The sequence below is a fragment of the Kwoniella dejecticola genome, chromosome 3 (genome assembly GCF_000512565.2).
Source record: "Kwoniella dejecticola CBS 10117 chromosome 3, complete sequence".
NCBI classification, from domain to species: domain Eukaryota; kingdom Fungi; phylum Basidiomycota; class Tremellomycetes; order Tremellales; family Cryptococcaceae; genus Kwoniella; species Kwoniella dejecticola.
Window position 1 is genome coordinate 1937793 of NC_089303.1, and position 16051 is coordinate 1953843.

Genomic DNA, 16051 nt, shown 5'->3' on the forward strand with positions numbered 1-16051 from the left:
TATACGTCTATACCGCGTAGTCTGCATCGTAATAAGGCTTAGCTCACAACCCCTTATTAAATATCTCATCCAATTTCCACCTCTCTTTCCCCTGTTCATTAACCAGATTCACACATGCTCTTATGCCTGCCTCCGGCCCCAGGTCGAGGGGTATGATCGACCAGTCTGCCTCGGGCGATATCCGGGGGGTCTTGGGGTGTTCGAGGGGTGAAGCGGGAATCAGAGGGTGTAAGGGGTTTTGCAATAACTAGAAGTATTATTGGATCGCCGGTATATCGAAGCGTTAGCATTAGTGTGAGCGTCAGCGTTGTTGTCGGCAGTCGCCATGAATCAATTTACCCGAGATACTGTGATGTGAGATGAGATGAGATGAGAATTGAGATTGAATGATATAAGATGATACGACACGATATAGTCGCATGAAGCATCGATCCCTCTCCTCTGATAGGAAGGATGGAAGTGCAATGTAATTGAACCTCGACTTACCCAACGCCGTATGATTCCATCAGCTCTAGCTACAGTCCCTCTCCCACTTCCACTCCCACTCCCACTTCCTTTGACTTGAAGCAATATTACCCAATCATACCATCCTCCACTGATCTCCGATCGGATCAACTCGCCCTGGCCTTTCGAATCTAGATGACGAGTTAACGTGATTGTATCGAATATTTGGACTGTATGACCCAATACTACATCCGAGGCGTCCGTTTTGTCACTTGTAAGGAACGAGTGGAGTTGTTGGATCGGAGGCGGAGTATTGGAAGGGATAGCCTGGGGTGTCACTTGGTTGTGGTTGTGGTTCTGATTTTCAGGATCGCTGGGATTGGGTTGTGTTTGTGTGGTTGTGAAAAATGGTGAAGGTGGATTGGAGGATTTTGGGATAGCTTCGAAAGATGATGAAGGATATGAGGATGAGGATGAGGATGAGGAAGAAGCAGATCTAGGTTGCTCGTTTAGAAACCATGTATTTATTTTGGGTTCTTCGTCTTGTTCTTGCGATCTCGAGTTCGAGTCGAGATTGGAATCAGATACGGTCGAAGAGGAGGAAATGCCTCGCCTGACGAAAGATCTGGGCAGAGTAAGAGGACGTAGACACTTCGAGCATTGTCGAATACCGCTGAAAGCGGAGCGGATGGACATGGTCAATTCGATTTTAGCAAGAATGCGCTCTGTTGTCTTGTACTGAAATACGTATGAAGTGCATCGTATGATATACCGAAGATACATCTCTCGACAGCTTTTCATCGATGCGCGAAACATCAAAATTCGGATAATTCATCATTGAAGCTTCCGGCGGATCTGCTCAATCATCACCTATCATAATAATGCTCGACTGTACGTTCATACACTCACTACACGACATCGAGCTCCGCCAGTATCGACATCGTATCAAGATACGTCTTCGGCGTTGCGTCAGACTAAGACTGACAAGATAGCAAAGCATGCATGATATCATTGTGTGAATAATCACATTTGTTACAGCTCTTCATGAGGTATACTAGTCTTCTCCGCCACCGGCTCCTCTTCGCCATCCGTCACTACTTGCTCAGGAGACGGGTCAGCCGCTTTATCTTCTTTCTCAGCGTTCAAAGCAGCTTCTCTAGCCGTATGATCTTCCATGGGTTCTTGCGGTACAGCTTCCGGGGCAGGAGCATTGACAGTCGAACTTCCATCTTTTGCTTTTTCTCGTTCTCGTTTTTCTTGCTCGTTATGGTCAAGAAGGTAATCAGAAGTTCCCCTAGCTTCCTCTTCCGCTTTGTCCTGCTTAGCTCTCAGTTCCGCCTTCTCTCTCCGTTCTTTATCCCTCCGCTCAGCTTCGTCCAATTTCGCCCGGCGAGCTGCCGCCTCGGATTTTACCGAACGTTCTTCTTTCACATTTGCATCGCCGTCGTCCGATGATCCAGTTTGGATAGGTTCAGGCACTTTAACGGGTTTCTGTTTCTTTGATCCACCTTTTACTTTTTCAGAATCGTTAGATGTGGATGTTTCGCCTGTAAGTTGAAATTGGAGCCATTCAAGCAACGCGTTGAACTTCATCGCACCTGTAAATCAAGGAAACAACAATAAGCTGAATTCCCCAAAGTGCAACACAGGCAGAACGTGGCTTACCCTCAAATTCAGCTAGACTCTCATGAGAGGTCGCTTCGGCTGGCCAGGAGACCACCCTGGTCGCGTCTTTTGCAGTATCCGCCGAGTCATATATTTCTAATGAGGACAGTATTGAGTGTGACGTGGTGTCTCGAACGAATCCGAGATGCATCTGCGATTCACGTTTATCAGCTAGTGTTCGATCTGCCAGGCACGAGAACACGAGCTGACCTTGCCAGATAGTCTATGAGCGAGGACCTTCCACAAGAAAGGAATCGACGGTGCGGAGGGATGAACGAGCAGAACATGGGGTAGAGTCGATTTCTATCCACATCAATCAAACCAATCAGCTATCTATACGTAAAAAATGCGACCAGATGTAAAGCTGACCTCTTGCAAGAATCCCTTGATTATATCATCCTCTTTACCTTCTTTATCGACCCGCAATTTCTTCACTTTGTCAGGGACGAGGTTCTTCGCATATTCGATCAACGCCCCCTTCTTTCGTTCACCTTGATAATCCTTTGCCGGGCCCTTGGAAGCCTTAGGGAACGCTTTGATAGTTGGGAACCCCTGTATTCCGTACTCCGCGCATAGTCCTTTATTCTTCTGGTCGTCGCAGTCGATAGCGTAGAACGGTATGAGCGGTGAGAGCGATTGAGCCGCAGCAGTGTACTCTGGTCCGAGGTTTTTACAGTGTCCACACCACGGCGCGACAAACGCGACCATCTATACTCGATTATTTTGCATCAGCTGGTCGTCCTCGGAAGGCATACTAAATCTTACAGCTCTGCTGAGATATAGGACGACTTGGACCACGGGGTACTTACAGCAGCGTGTTCAGTCGCCATAGCTTGCTTGAAGGATTTCGCGTCGAGATTGAGGACAGGTTGACCGTACATTCCCGCCTGGACCGAAGGGAGCAGCGCAGCCGCGAGGGCTATAGGTAGTGCCAGCAGCATATTGGTGAGAGCTTCTGGACCAGGCGTTTGTGTATGATATCGTACAAATGGCGAGGAGAGTCACAAGGTCCAATGGCAGTGAGACTCAATTTGCATCAATGCTTAGCATCCTGTATGTCACACTTATAGGTGGACATCTGACGTGGAGGCAGATCGACGCAACCGGTTAGCGCAACGTTTACGTAAATTCGTTGTGACCAGGTAAAACACATGCCACATTGTGTGAGTTTCGGCGAAAAGGCAAGTTTGACGAAACGCCGACATACCAAAAACCTCGAATTTTGGTTTTTCGTTCAGAGGTTTACGGCTGTACGGTGCATACCGTCTGCTTCCTTGCCTCGTCTGCTGAGGATCCTCTCGTGGCAACAATCGATATACCTATATTGTTCTTACAGATAGGAGTCTTAGTCTTTCTCCCTCTTCAACCTTCAATCCTTAAAAAGACGATCAAAATGCCTTTCGTCAAGACCCAAAAGAACGACGCCTACTTCTCCAGGTACCAAGTCAAGCCCCGACGAAGAAGAGAGGGTAAGACCGACTACCAAGCTAGAAGAGGTCTCGTCTCCCAAGCTAAGAACAAGTACGCTTCCCCCAAGGTGAGTAGCTGTCTCTACGATTGATGGAGTCTTCAGGAGATTCTTGGAACCAATGAAATCGGCAAACTGTCGAAGGGGAATTATATAGCACACAATATTGCAGAAGAGCTAACGGTTCCCTCTTGCACTCGTTACTGTAGTACCGACTCGTCGTCCGAATCACCAACAAGCAAGTCATCTGTCAAATTGTCTACGCCAAGATCCAAGTGAGCGCCGTTCTATTTACAATCAACAAGAAGCTATTGTGAGGATGGAGGAGAGGGAATGGAAAGGTATGGACAGGGTGCTGATGTCTTTTTGTTGCACCGTTTCAGGGTGATGCCGTCCTCGTTCACGCTTCTTCCAAGGAACTCCCCAAATACGGTATCGAGCACGGTCTCACCAACTGGACTGCCTGTTACGCTACCGGTCTCCTTGTCGCCCGACGAGCTCTTACCAAGCTCGGTCTCGCCGACAAATACGAGGGTGTCACTGAGCCTTCCGGTGAACTCGAATTGACCGAAGCTTTGGGTGACGATGAGCCTCGACCATTCAAGGCTTACCTCGATGTCGGTCTCCGAAGAACTTCTACCGGTGCTAGAGTGTTCGGAGCTATGAAGGGTGCTTCCGACGGTGGTATCTTCATCCCCCACAACGAGAAGCGATTCCCCGGATACGACCCCGAGACCAAGTCCATCGACGCCGAGGTCCTGCAAAACTACATCATCGGTGGTCACGTTGCTGAGTACATGGAGTCCCTCGAAGAGGAAGATGACGAGCGGTGAGTACACAAAGTCTATGCTTCTCAGTCCGAAACCGCACAGACGTATGAAATGACATATTACGCAATCATGCTGATATCTGTGAATCCACCACACAGATTCAAGAAGCAATTCTCTTCATACCTCGCCGCTGACGTCTCCTCCGCCGACATCGAGGAGATCTACACCGAGGCCTACGCCAAGATCAGAGAAGACCCCTCGTTCACTCCTACCGAGAAGGACGTCGCCAAGTGGAAGTCCGAGTCCAAGAAATACAAGGCTCCTAAATCCACCAAGGAGGAGAAACAAGCCCGAATCCAAGCTAAGATCGAGGCTTACAAGGCCGGTAAGGTCGATGCCGCCGACGACGAGGAGGAGGACGAAGAGTAAATTCAGTCTATCTGAGTACGCTTCATGGTTATACTCGTGGATGGGAATTGGGGATAGCAAGTTCTTTGACTTCGGCTTTGGGTTGTCAAAGTTGTATACAGTCTGCTTTAAATAAGTACCGTACTGTATATACTTGCGTTTTGGGTCATGCACACGATGCAAATCCGATTGTACAATAATCCATCACGCACGCTGCGACATTTGGAAATTGGACAGCGTACATCCAGATATGCCAGCACTGAACATTTCTCATGACGCGTACATTTGAGCCGGACATGCTATTTTTCAGTCATGCTTCTCGAAGCGAGCTGCCTTCCTGCTCACTCCGGTCGCCGAAATGCCGTCTGCACGAGCTTGCGACAGCTGTCGATGGCGACGCCCGGCCAACATGCGAACTACCACCTTTGCATCATACTTATCGATCCATTGATGCATGCCCTTTGAACTGAAATCTGTGATTCATGATTTATGATTCATGATTTATGATTCATGATTTATGATTCATGATTTATGATTTACGATTTCTTGTATCTATATTACATGTATGCCGATTTCATTCCAACCCAAACTCGAACCATATTCCTTGCTGATTGTCCATGTCATACCCATACCACAGCCCTATACCCTATACTGTACCACAACCGGAGGCGACACCTGGAGTTGACAGCTTACAAACAAGTGTAACCTCCGTCGACTACGATCTCCGCACCCGTAGTGTATTTGGACGAGTCGGACGCCAAGTAGATGACGGCTCCTTTCAAGTCGGATGGATCGGCTAATCTACCCATTGGGATTCTGTGTAACCACTCGTCTCGCAAGACCGGGTTGGCATCGAGGATGACCTTGGTAAGGTTAGTGAGGGTGTATCCTATTCGTTGGCATCGTAAGTCAACAGTCAGCAGGTTACTCTCTCTGACTACAGTGAAAAGTCGCCAAATATGGGGTGGAATCGTGTTCGAGAGACAGTCAACTCACCTGGAGCAAGACAGTTTACTCGGATACCCTTAGCAGCCCATTCGACAGCTAAAGATCTAGCCATGTGTCTGACACCGGCCTCTGCGAGAAGAGAATCGTCAGTAACCTTCTGGATCTCACCAATATACAGATCGAATAAGCACTCACTGGAGAAGTTGTAAGGGGTTTGCGGCTGAGGAACATTGACGACAGATCCAGACATGGATCCGACGAGGGTGATGGATCCTCCTTCCGGCATGAGTTTGGCAGCTTCAAGAGCGCAGAACCAAGTACCTGGACGGTTGCCAAGCAGTATTCAGCGTCTGTAACTGCTTTTCCAAGGAATAATGGTGTATTGCAATTTGAACAGAAATTGTAGGCTCACCCATGATGTTGATATCCAACAACTTCTTGATCTTCTGAGTTGGGTAATCGTGTGCGACGTAGTTCTCCACAATACCAGCAGCAGTCACACAGGCGTCCAATCTACCGAACTTCTCCTTGACGGTAGCGAAGACCTTGGCGACGGAGGCTTCGTCCGAGACGTCGCATCCCAAACCGAGAGCTTGGATTTCTCCCTCTTCGGCCTCTCCATTTTCGACTGTAACAAGCGATATGATTAGCTGGAGGACTTGAACAATCGGGGTAAAACCGTCTGGTGGAGATGGAGAGACAAAGCTCACCGAACCATTTAACGAGGTCGTCGGCCGCTTTTTGAGCTTCATCTGCTTTGAGATCGACCAGTACGATGGCGTTTGCTCCACTTTGTAAAGCGAGAGACAGTCAGTCAGCATCGTGATCATTGAAGAAAGTGAGATAACACAGTACAATACATCGAGATGCAATATGTCGCACGTGTAGGAAGGAGTATCGGTGAGATTCGACACAGAGCAAGGTTTCCGATACTCACGACTCGACGAAAGTTCTTGCCATCATGTTACCCAAACCTCGAGCAGCTCCAGTGACGAGGCATACTTTGCCGTCCATGGAGAAGGAAGCAAGGGTTCGTTTGGTATGTCTACCGAAATCACCCTTGGTCATATCGTGACCTGGGTGTTTGTCTGACCATTTCTACAACGCGCACAGAGTTCAACAGTGTTAGCGATGTCTCATTAAGCTAAGCCGCAGAAAGAGAGGGCTGTGAAGGACAGATGCTCACTTTTGGGTGTTCGAAAGTGATTGACTCGTCGATGGCGGCGTGTTTAGGCTCGACTTCGACTCGGTGCTCTTCAAGCGGATCACCGTTCTTGTCGTACCTTACGACAGTCGGGGTTGTGAAAGCTCTGACTGAGGGAACAGCTCGAGCAACGAGAGGGGACCGTCGAGGAGCAGAAGCGACTCTAGAAACGTTTATTGTAGAACGAAGGAAAGACATTGTGCGTGAGATTGTTTTAATTACCTGGATGTGAATACGTGGAAGGGAATGAGAAGTTGAAAATCCAAGAAGTGGGACGGAAGTTGAAAAGTAGTATCGATGAAGAAAGGAGTATGAACGGGCAAGTGAGAACGTCTACTTGACTTTATATAGTATACGAAGCGAAGTGGTCGACGGGATCTGAAGATTTTATTCTTGTTCTCTTTGAATTTCTTTCAACTTCTTTGTCTTCGTGTTCGCTTTGACCGTATATGTATGGATTTATCAATTTTATTTGTATTTTATTTGGAGCGCCTTTCTTCTTTGTTCATCCATAACATCCAGAAAGGTATGCGAGTGAATTACTCTTGCGCTCAAGCTAAAGCTTCTCTTCTCCACTTTACTCCACTCCACTCTGTTCACGCGCACCGGCGATTCAGGGACAAGTTATCCAAAGATGAAGATTTGCGCTACTAAGCAGAATATTTACCCTGACATTAACCGACTTGATCTGGGCTCCACTCGGTATGCCATTCGTACCGAGTCCCGAATGCAAGGAAAGGCAGGCTAAATCAACGAAAATCATCAAAAGGCACACAAACTAGGCTTACATCACGGATGAAAGCTTAAATCTCTTGGTTCGACCAACGCTGAGAGAGTGATCTTCAGTTTATAGAGGCGTCCCATTTAAAGCCCATCTTTCTACTCTGGGGTTGTGGACAGGAGATGCCAAGGAGCATCACACTGAGGGTGAGTCGAATAGCCCAAAGTAAACGCCCCGCCACCTGCTCTTATTCTGCTACCTCTCCTTGTCTTTTTCTCCCCTCCCCTTATTCTGCCCTGCCGCACTTCTCCCTCGCCTCGTCGCCTCCTTGCCCCGGTTTCTCCTCTTTTCTCGCCTCTCTCGACCCCGCTCGCCTCCATTTGTCCCTCCGGCAGAGCAATACGAGGGGGTCCTTGAGGTCTATGATGAGTCCAGACCAAGCTCCCGATCGACGACTCTGGCACTAGTCAGCCAACTTTGTGCATTGTCGAATGAGTCGTCATCCTTGCTCCGACCTCTTGATCAGCTTGGCAAGGAGCCGTGAGGCCGCTCCATTTCAGAGAAGACCCTCGAGACCGATGGTCTGAGGAGACATATGCCACGGTGTGAATATGATAACATCCAAAAGCCCAGAATATAATTATAATAGCTGAACATGCGAATGTGCTTTGTCCAAAGTTACGGCTAAGATAGGAACAGCTATGGTATGACTGCCACAGATAACTTTGCCTCTCTTGTCCCCTGAATGTTCCCGTCTCCATCTATACTGAGGCACACAGTTTATCTGTCTTGAGATACCTTTGAAGGAGACTTGCAGCAATCAGCATCGCTCCTCCAGCATAGCCCGGATTGCCAATTCCTGCGATGTCTCGACATATCGTCCCCTCCGGAGTTTTCGAGCGTTGACTTGCCTAGCGGCGTACGGGCTCGGCTCTTGCCAGATCAGCTCGCGACTGTTCTTCGACCTTCGGCGCACATTGCTGCTGGTATCTGTCATATAATAGGCTATATATCGCGGACAGACTCCGGCAGCGGTCGAAGCTAATGCTGGGATGGTATTATCGGTCTAATCGTGGCACCGTATAGAGCACGGACGAATAGACGAATGGATCAATCGAGACCAGATCAGCAGAGTGTTGTGCAGTGCTACGCCGGTCCAGTTTGAGCATTAACAGGATGAGGATCTTTGCTTACCGAGTCCCAAGTGTAACTGCATGTCTCGCCAGTCGCTGTGTCTTGGGTGTGATAGTTGCAATCATACTCGAACGAGCCGTCCGTGCCTGCGCTGGCGAAGCTTCCCTTGCGGATTGTGGCAGTGAGCAGATATATTTCGTCTACGTTGATGCTCGTGTCTGCGTCATTTGTCAAGTACTCCGGTTTTCTGGCGCATACGTATGTGAGTTCTGAAGCAACATAGTTAATGACAAGAAGAGGTCGATCAGCGATCGTTCTCCGATTCAAAGGAAACATGCAGCAATTCTGGTAATTATCTCTCACTCACTAGTAGCTCTCTTTTCCGCCTGCCTCCGGCTGAACCCGGCAGACGGTTCAGCTGCATCGGCTTGAATGGTCGGACACTCGTTCTGGTCGTTGGAAGCCGCAGGAGTGAGAGATTGCTGAACCAATGATTCTCATTTCATCAGTATCCCGGACAAATGACCGATGGGGACGAGCCACCCGCGTGTCAGTTAACATCGACTCACGCTTCCTCCACCCGTGTATGTGCAATCATAGGTCTGTTCAAAAGCCAGGTCAGCATGACCTGACGACATCAGACATTTAACAATCCCTTGCAGCAGCTTCAGACTGCGGATTGTTTGAGAACGACAATGATAACGACAACGACATACTGTATCTGCTCTCTTTCTGAAGACCTCCACCCCGTCCAGGTCTTCCGTAGGATAGGTGTACCTGCAGACCAGGGTGTAAGACCCATCGGCCGATCTGTAGCTCGAAGGTGCCTTGAAACTGTAATCTTCTGAGGACGACTGTCCCGACAAAGTCGCCCCAACGCTGGCACCGCTGACCGAGGGACCTGTCTCATGGGAAGCGGGCAAACCATGTCAGTATGATGGGGTTTTCGCAGATTCATATGGATTTATTCGACTCGAAATAGCTCTGTGCTTATCCACAGTGGATTGGATAGGACTCACAGTAGTCGATGAACGCTGTCTCGATACGTGCTTCGCCCTGACGCGGCCAAATCGTATTATAGTCTTTGCTGTACAACGGGCATAGCGCTCGGACAGTACAAGAGGACCCGACTATATAGGCCAGCGTGAAGAGGACGATCGATCTGAGCATCTTGACGGGTTGATTAGTCTCCAGTAAGTCTGGGTTGAGCGCGACTCGACTATTACAAGTCAGAAAAGATGGAGGATGAAGGAAGTAAGAAAGTCAGAGGAAGAATCAGGCTTATGCAAGTCGTTATATAAGCTATATTCTGCGTCTCTACGGGTGCCGTGTCTACATGCATAATAAGCTGCATAGTCGTCAACGGTCATGCTGATCCCCCGAATAATATGCGTCGCTGTTGTTTATGCGATTCCAACAGATGTAATGCATCCATCTCGAAAACCCAACAACACGGCCACAAGGTCGGTTTAAGGGATCTGCGCGCCACAAAGGTACGCCGAGCCGTTGATCTTGTTCTACCGAACAACGTTCCGGACAACCTTAAACCGTGGTATGGTTAAACAAATGAAACTCAGTACCATAGGATGAGACAAGGGTGAATAACGCAATTTCCGCGCGGTCGCTTGGCTCTAGCAGCTTGGAAGCCGATGTACCACTGGACTTTGTTATCAGAAACATGGCTTCCGTACCCGACACATCGAGATGAGAATAGGCGGACAACCTGAAGTTTAAGTGATGGTCACAGGGCGTATAAACAGACCCTTCGCAAGCCGGCACACTGAGGAACCGAGGGGCAGATCGTCAGCCGAGAAATTCAGAACCTCATGAGCTGAATCATTGCAGGTGAGGACTATCACTCGCAGCATCTGGCCGATGATCACATCAGACGAGGGTCTAATCTGGATTGCCAAGAAACGCGCGTGGCAGGTCTATATAGCTCTTCAAGTGGCGCAGTGCAACCACCGCGAACTAAGAAGCGCTATCACACCACTGCTTTTTATGAGCTTCCCAAGAATCCAACGAGAGTGTAAGCAGCATACTGGGGTTCATATGGGGCCAAGCGATGCCTCTGAAGTCCTGATCACGCTGAGGACCAAGTGAGAACCCTCGAAAATGGTTTGGGAGATTCACTCGACGGTTTCACCATCCCTTCTCCTCCGCTCCTCCTGCGCTCCTCTCCCGGCGTCTAGTGCTATATGAGCAGACTAATCGAGGCGATGGTAGCGAAAAATTTGGTTCCGTGGCCCAATGGTTAAGGCATTCGCCTTCTATTTATCTGGACAGCGGAGGATTGCGGGTTCGATCCCCGCCGGGACTTTGACAAATTCTTTTTGTGGTTCGTGCGGGCATACGCCTTTCGCTATAAGCCTCGATGCGAGGACACTTTCGTTATAAGCCTCGAGCTAGAGAAGAGAATACATTTGCGTAGTTGCGTAGTCATTTTGTAAGCGTTGGAACGCGCACAGGTACAGTAATCGACTTCATGCTTAGGCGATTATGGACTTGTCGATCAGTGAAGAGAGGATCGTGCATAGCTTGACGGTCCCGTAGAGGGTGATCGCTCCCGGCGCCGATGCCGCCCATCATCACCTACTAATTGGTTTTGGCAGGATGACGAGATCGAGATGAGAACCTATCGGTAGATCATTCATTGGTAGCATGGGATGAGTGGACGAAGTGAGACTTCCGGTATCAGATGTTGTTAGATGATCGCCCGCCGAACAACGCGAACAACATCTCAGAAACCTTCTCCACACTCCGATATAGCTCTACGCAAGGGCTAAAGCCAGGAAGTAGAGAGGTATACATGCGTGGGCACAACAAATACTGAATCTAGACAACCTATCAACGCATAGCACAACGACGTATAGGTCAGTACTATTCCACAAGTCTGTTATAATGGTGTCTGGAATTTCATTTCGATATAGAGTCCGACTCACCTTTGGAGCCAACATCAGTATCTTTCCCCATCGACCACCTGCTCCTGCTGCACCACCTTTCGATTTCCTCAATTCTGCTGCTACAGGACCGACTATCCTCGTACCTAGCATCTCTCCTTTATTATTCAGTAAGACAGCTGCGTTGTCGTCGAACCTAGATAAAGCAAATCGCGATTAGAGTTAATCTATCTGTAATTCCTCATCATTATTCTTTTCACGATGGTCCCTCGCCCCTTATCTATGGTGGATGAGTTGCGCAACGATTTCAGCTTGCTTTCAGCTCACCTGACCACGCTTCCGTCTGTCCTTTGAACCGTCTTCTTCACTCTCACAACGACTGCTCGTCTGACATCACCTTTTCGGATCTTCTGTATGTTCGAGGAAGATGAAGGGTTCTTGATCACCTCGTTCGCCGGTATAGGTCGAGCTTTGTTCACCACACAGACTATCTCGTCGCCTACAGCCACTTCAGATCAGCTTCCTAGAGCTATAGCTCGAAGACGGGGCATCCCATCGATCGAATCGACTTGCAGACAAAGTTCGACACTTACCGACTGTCGCAGTACCGGTGGACTTCAATCTCGTCTTGACTTTCAAGACGTTGATACATTCCACTCTGAGAGCACCGGTATTGTCGATCACCTAGATCGTTGACCACGAAGTATCAGCTCCTCCTGCTACGATGAACGGGAAGGAGAGTCTCTAGGGTAACAGGGCGTGCACTTACGTTCAATACACCTTTCAAACCGATCATTGTACAATATTCTCCTTTCTTGCGATCTGAGTTTCAGTGAGATAGATCGCTCTATTCGTGCTGCTTGCTATGACTGTTCGTGTGTGCTTCTGTGTATCAAGTCAAATATGATGAATGAAGCATCGCAAAAGAGACCAAAAGGCATAAATCCGTTCGTTCGAAACAATTTGATCCCGCTTGCACCGAAAATTCACCATGTGCGAGGAACGGGAAGGACAACAAATAGATAGGCCAACTAAAATAGACGCGTCCTAGGCTACCAGTCATTTGATCATCTCTCGACATTACTTCACAACCCCATCCCCCATTGACTCCCGAACTTCTGCGATACCCCTATATCAACTCCTGCGCCTACCACAAGAGCGCGTCCACTTTGACGGATATGGTGAAAGCGACTCATCCGCAATTGGTGTGGCCTCGGTCCGACGGAGATCCCTCCAGATGGCCCGATACGACTCACAAAAGTAGCGACGATTCGTGGTACGAAGAGGTCGGGGAGGACTCCTCGAGGTTCGACTCGTATTCCAATGGTATCGCCAAATCACTAGTCCATTATCTCAATCTGCAGGTGGATCGTAAGCGGTCTCACCCAATCATAGTATCTGTCAGGTGTGGCAGGCAGTTGAGCTGACGCTATTGACCATGTGATAATAGCCAATTCCCAACGTATACCGATGCCTGAAGGCTACAAGATCTTTGTACATAAGAAGAAGCAGCCCAATGGAGATGTACGACAGGATTTCTATCTCTTCGTAAGTTTTATCCGCCGCGAGCACCTTTTGACTGCCTCAAACACTCGATTCATGCGGCTAGAACAGGCATAGAACAGGCATGACAAGACGAGGCTGACCCTTTGCGTGTGATTCGTAGGGTACCACTAACACCGCCAAGGTATGTCTCACCGTGCTTCTCAATTACATGTGCCAGTAATGAGCTGACAGGCAGGAATGATATGTGATAGTTCCGAAGTGTGCCAGAGTTTGCCCCTCACGCCATCTGGTTATTTGATAGGTCTAAACCTCTGGATGACCATTCAACGGTGTGTGCCTCTCTCGGCTGTTGCGCTTCACGCTCGTTGATCATTTGCATGTCCTTGTGCGCTGTAGTGCGAATGTCGATATGGCAAGGGAGGCCCAAAAAGACAGTCTTTACCCAGCTCAGCCACCAAGAGACCATCAGGCAGTTCACCGTTGAAAGAGGGTTCGGCCAAGAAGAAAAAGGCGGTGGTCGAGCCAGTCGAAGATACCTCTTTGCCCGCTGTAGTCCCAGAACGTGCGGAGGAATTGCGGTCGCAACGCAGATTCCGTGGGTCGTGGCGTTGCGCGAAGTATATTGCAAGGCATAGGCTGATGTCATTCTTTTCACTCACAGGACGAGGTGAACTGGTCTGGTTCCGCATAAAAACTATCAATCCACCTTCCAACTCCTCTGCATCTGGCTTGACACCCATCACCCATTGGCCAGGTCTCGTCTCGAACGTGCCCCTTAAATCGGTAATCGTCAATCCTGGAGATACGGCCTCAGCTTCAGCTTCATCCGCCTGGACACTATTCGGCGGAAGTGCGCCCTCTTCGCTTAAATCGAGCCAACCGGATGTGATCAAGTACTACGAGTATCATATCAGGCCATTGGGTATGTTTAGCGCGCAAGACGAGGTGATCAAGGATGCAAAAGATGTCTTACCGTGGCAAGTTGGAAGTGAGCTATTGGGCGGAGAACATGGATGGGACTCGATCGGCCATTTTGCCGAGAAAGCACTCAAAGACGGAGTGAAGAAAGATGCGGTCAAGCTTCAGAGCAATATCAAAGAAGAGGAACAGAAGATACAGGAACGAGAAAGACGACGAGAGCAAGAACGCGAGGAGGTACGCCAGCGAGCGCGAGAGCAAGGAATTGAGTTGGGCGAGGAAGAAGAACGAGAACCGGAGAAACTGGATGTGGAGGCTCTGCTGAACAAAACATGGAGGTCTCGCTGGGCGAAGCGAATCAAGTTCGTCGAGCTGAGTGAACAGTACGAAGAGATCGTGTTCAGGTTGAGTGTAGCTCTGAAGACTGGCTCGGTGAGTTTCGACCAATTCGTAGCAGATCCTGATATTCAGCTGACATTCGATTGACATGCGACGCGCAGAGTATAACCAATTCATGGGCTCAGACGGATAAGATCAACGTATTGCCGAATGATCAAGATATCAGCGCGGAGGACATGACAGCTATACTAGATCAAAGAAAGACGCTGTATCAGGTGAGCAACGGGAAATGCTGATGACGGGTATGTATTAACGCTATGGTTTTCTCTCAGGGCTTGTGGTGGGGAGGAGAACGTATTTGGCTTGATGATTTAGTCAGGCTGAAGAAAAATAGGAAAGACCTGCCGACTGGAGAATTAGCAAAACCTTCGGATGGAGCGATGGACCGAGGTGTCTTTCTCAAAATTAGGTGAGCTGCGCTTAACGTTTCTGTGCGATTTGAGTGGCTTGCATGCTAATGGTATCTACGATGGGCAGGCTTATTGCCATCGAAGTGAACAATACTACTCCCACTTCGACAGGCTGGCGATGTGTGCTTTACGGAGATCTGTTTGAGCTTGCCAAAGAAGGAACACCTGGATCTGAGCCGACTCATGCCTCGAACGGTGGCTCAGATACATCTCTCGTGCGCTTCTATAAACCACCAAGAGGGTTTGCGTACAAACAGCTGAATGAAGTCGCGAGTGAAGTCACCGTGGATGTTATCGGTAAATTACCTTGCTCTCTTTTTGCCATTATTTGCGATCAATGACCATCAGTTGATGAATATGCGCTTTCGCAGATGTCGCTGGAAGGGTCTACCCCGATTTGCTTGACGGCACGACTCAAAGCTGGTTCATCGACCCATCAAGACCTAACGAGAAAGAAGGTCGGGTCATACCTGGCGAAGGGCCTTTGGCTTTGGCTGGACTCAAGAGCGGCACGACAGTCGCTAGCAAGAGTTCCCATTGGGAAGGTGAGTCGTGGCTTCATTGTGCCCCAATGGATCCAAAGATAGGCTGGCGGGAGGTGAACGTAGGGCTGACTTGTCCTTGCTCATGACTATTCGTATTGTCAGAGGATCTTTACTCAATCGTGCAGTCGACTACCAAGTCCACCGAGACTTCGATGAAAGACTACTACATCAGCTTGCTCAGAGACGAAGCGGGGATGCCCACACCGACGGTCATACAGCAGAGTGGGAATGGTCAAGCTGGAACTTTGGCTGAAGCTTTAGGTGGGCTAGGTGAAACCTTGAAGGCTTAATCAACTTTACGGATATTTGGATTTGATATCAATCGTTTCCAGATGCAACTCCACATTCATCTCCATGATACATCCTTGAATTTGAATCGTGCAATCTGCCGCCTTGATTTTGCAGCAGGAGACATGTAATTCATCTATCGGGTGCGCGTAACGTCAAAAGTGGTGTAATGGCTAAGTATATGTTATTTAATCGTTCTACTTGGCTCGCTCTTGAATCGATGAATGGTAGTGCCACACACTTGCAATCCCGATAAATCCGCTTCACCTTCTTGTCAATTACAACTGGTGGGATTATGCGGTTTTCAGCAGACAGCAAGGCAA

General features: G+C 48.8%; 7 protein-coding genes and 1 non-coding gene across 8 annotated transcripts; 3 read left to right on the top strand and 5 right to left on the bottom strand.

The window, feature by feature from the left end:
* Positions 1–43: 43 nt before the first annotated feature.
* On the bottom strand, positions 44–1140 carry I303_103084 (uncharacterized protein; the record flags this gene model as incomplete). Its single annotated transcript, XM_018406429.1, has 2 exons — positions 44–247; positions 487–1140. 2 exons carry the CDS (start codon positions 1138–1140, stop codon positions 44–46), a joined length of 858 nt encoding a protein of 285 aa, XP_018264923.1.
* A 336-nt stretch (positions 1141–1476) lies between these two features.
* On the bottom strand, positions 1477–3050 carry I303_103085 (protein disulfide-isomerase domain; the record flags this gene model as incomplete). The annotated part of the gene is made up of 5 exons (XM_018406430.1): positions 1477–2042; positions 2110–2260; positions 2320–2412; positions 2479–2817; positions 2919–3050. The coding sequence occupies 5 exons, from the start codon at positions 3048–3050 to the stop codon at positions 1477–1479; spliced, it is 1281 nt and encodes a 426-aa protein (XP_018264924.1).
* A 452-nt stretch (positions 3051–3502) lies between these two features.
* Positions 3503–4776, top strand: I303_103086 (60S ribosomal protein uL18; the record flags this gene model as incomplete). The annotated part of the gene is made up of 4 exons (XM_018406431.1): positions 3503–3646; positions 3787–3852; positions 3961–4406; positions 4506–4776. 4 exons carry the CDS (start codon positions 3503–3505, stop codon positions 4774–4776), a joined length of 927 nt encoding a protein of 308 aa, XP_018264925.1.
* Positions 4777–5444: 668 nt separating this feature from the next.
* On the bottom strand, positions 5445–7105 carry I303_103087 (uncharacterized protein; the record flags this gene model as incomplete). Its single annotated transcript, XM_018406432.1, has 7 exons — positions 5445–5644; positions 5752–5832; positions 5899–6024; positions 6116–6331; positions 6414–6493; positions 6641–6801; positions 6890–7105. 7 exons carry the CDS (start codon positions 7103–7105, stop codon positions 5445–5447), a joined length of 1080 nt encoding a protein of 359 aa, XP_018264926.1.
* A 1669-nt stretch (positions 7106–8774) lies between these two features.
* Positions 8775–9932, bottom strand: I303_103088 (uncharacterized protein; the record flags this gene model as incomplete). Its single annotated transcript, XM_018406433.1, has 5 exons — positions 8775–9031; positions 9130–9244; positions 9332–9364; positions 9479–9663; positions 9782–9932. 5 exons carry the CDS (start codon positions 9930–9932, stop codon positions 8775–8777), a joined length of 741 nt encoding a protein of 246 aa, XP_018264927.1.
* A 1066-nt stretch (positions 9933–10998) lies between these two features.
* I303_103089 lies at positions 10999–11082 on the top strand. Its single transcript has one exon. It is a non-coding gene; the product is annotated as a tRNA-Arg (tRNA).
* Positions 11083–11597: 515 nt separating this feature from the next.
* On the bottom strand, positions 11598–12458 carry I303_103090 (mitochondrial 54S ribosomal uL14m domain-containing protein; the record flags this gene model as incomplete). The annotated part of the gene is made up of 5 exons (XM_018406434.1): positions 11598–11606; positions 11705–11858; positions 11990–12161; positions 12256–12346; positions 12432–12458. 5 exons carry the CDS (start codon positions 12456–12458, stop codon positions 11598–11600), a joined length of 453 nt encoding a protein of 150 aa, XP_018264928.1.
* A 382-nt stretch (positions 12459–12840) lies between these two features.
* Positions 12841–15730, top strand: I303_103091 (uncharacterized protein; the record flags this gene model as incomplete). The annotated part of the gene is made up of 11 exons (XM_065968690.1): positions 12841–13033; positions 13113–13210; positions 13329–13349; positions 13420–13497; positions 13565–13763; positions 13830–14518; positions 14587–14700; positions 14758–14894; positions 14963–15192; positions 15267–15440; positions 15543–15730. 11 exons carry the CDS (start codon positions 12841–12843, stop codon positions 15728–15730), a joined length of 2121 nt encoding a protein of 706 aa, XP_065824762.1.
* Between the last annotated feature and the right edge of the window lie 321 nt (positions 15731–16051).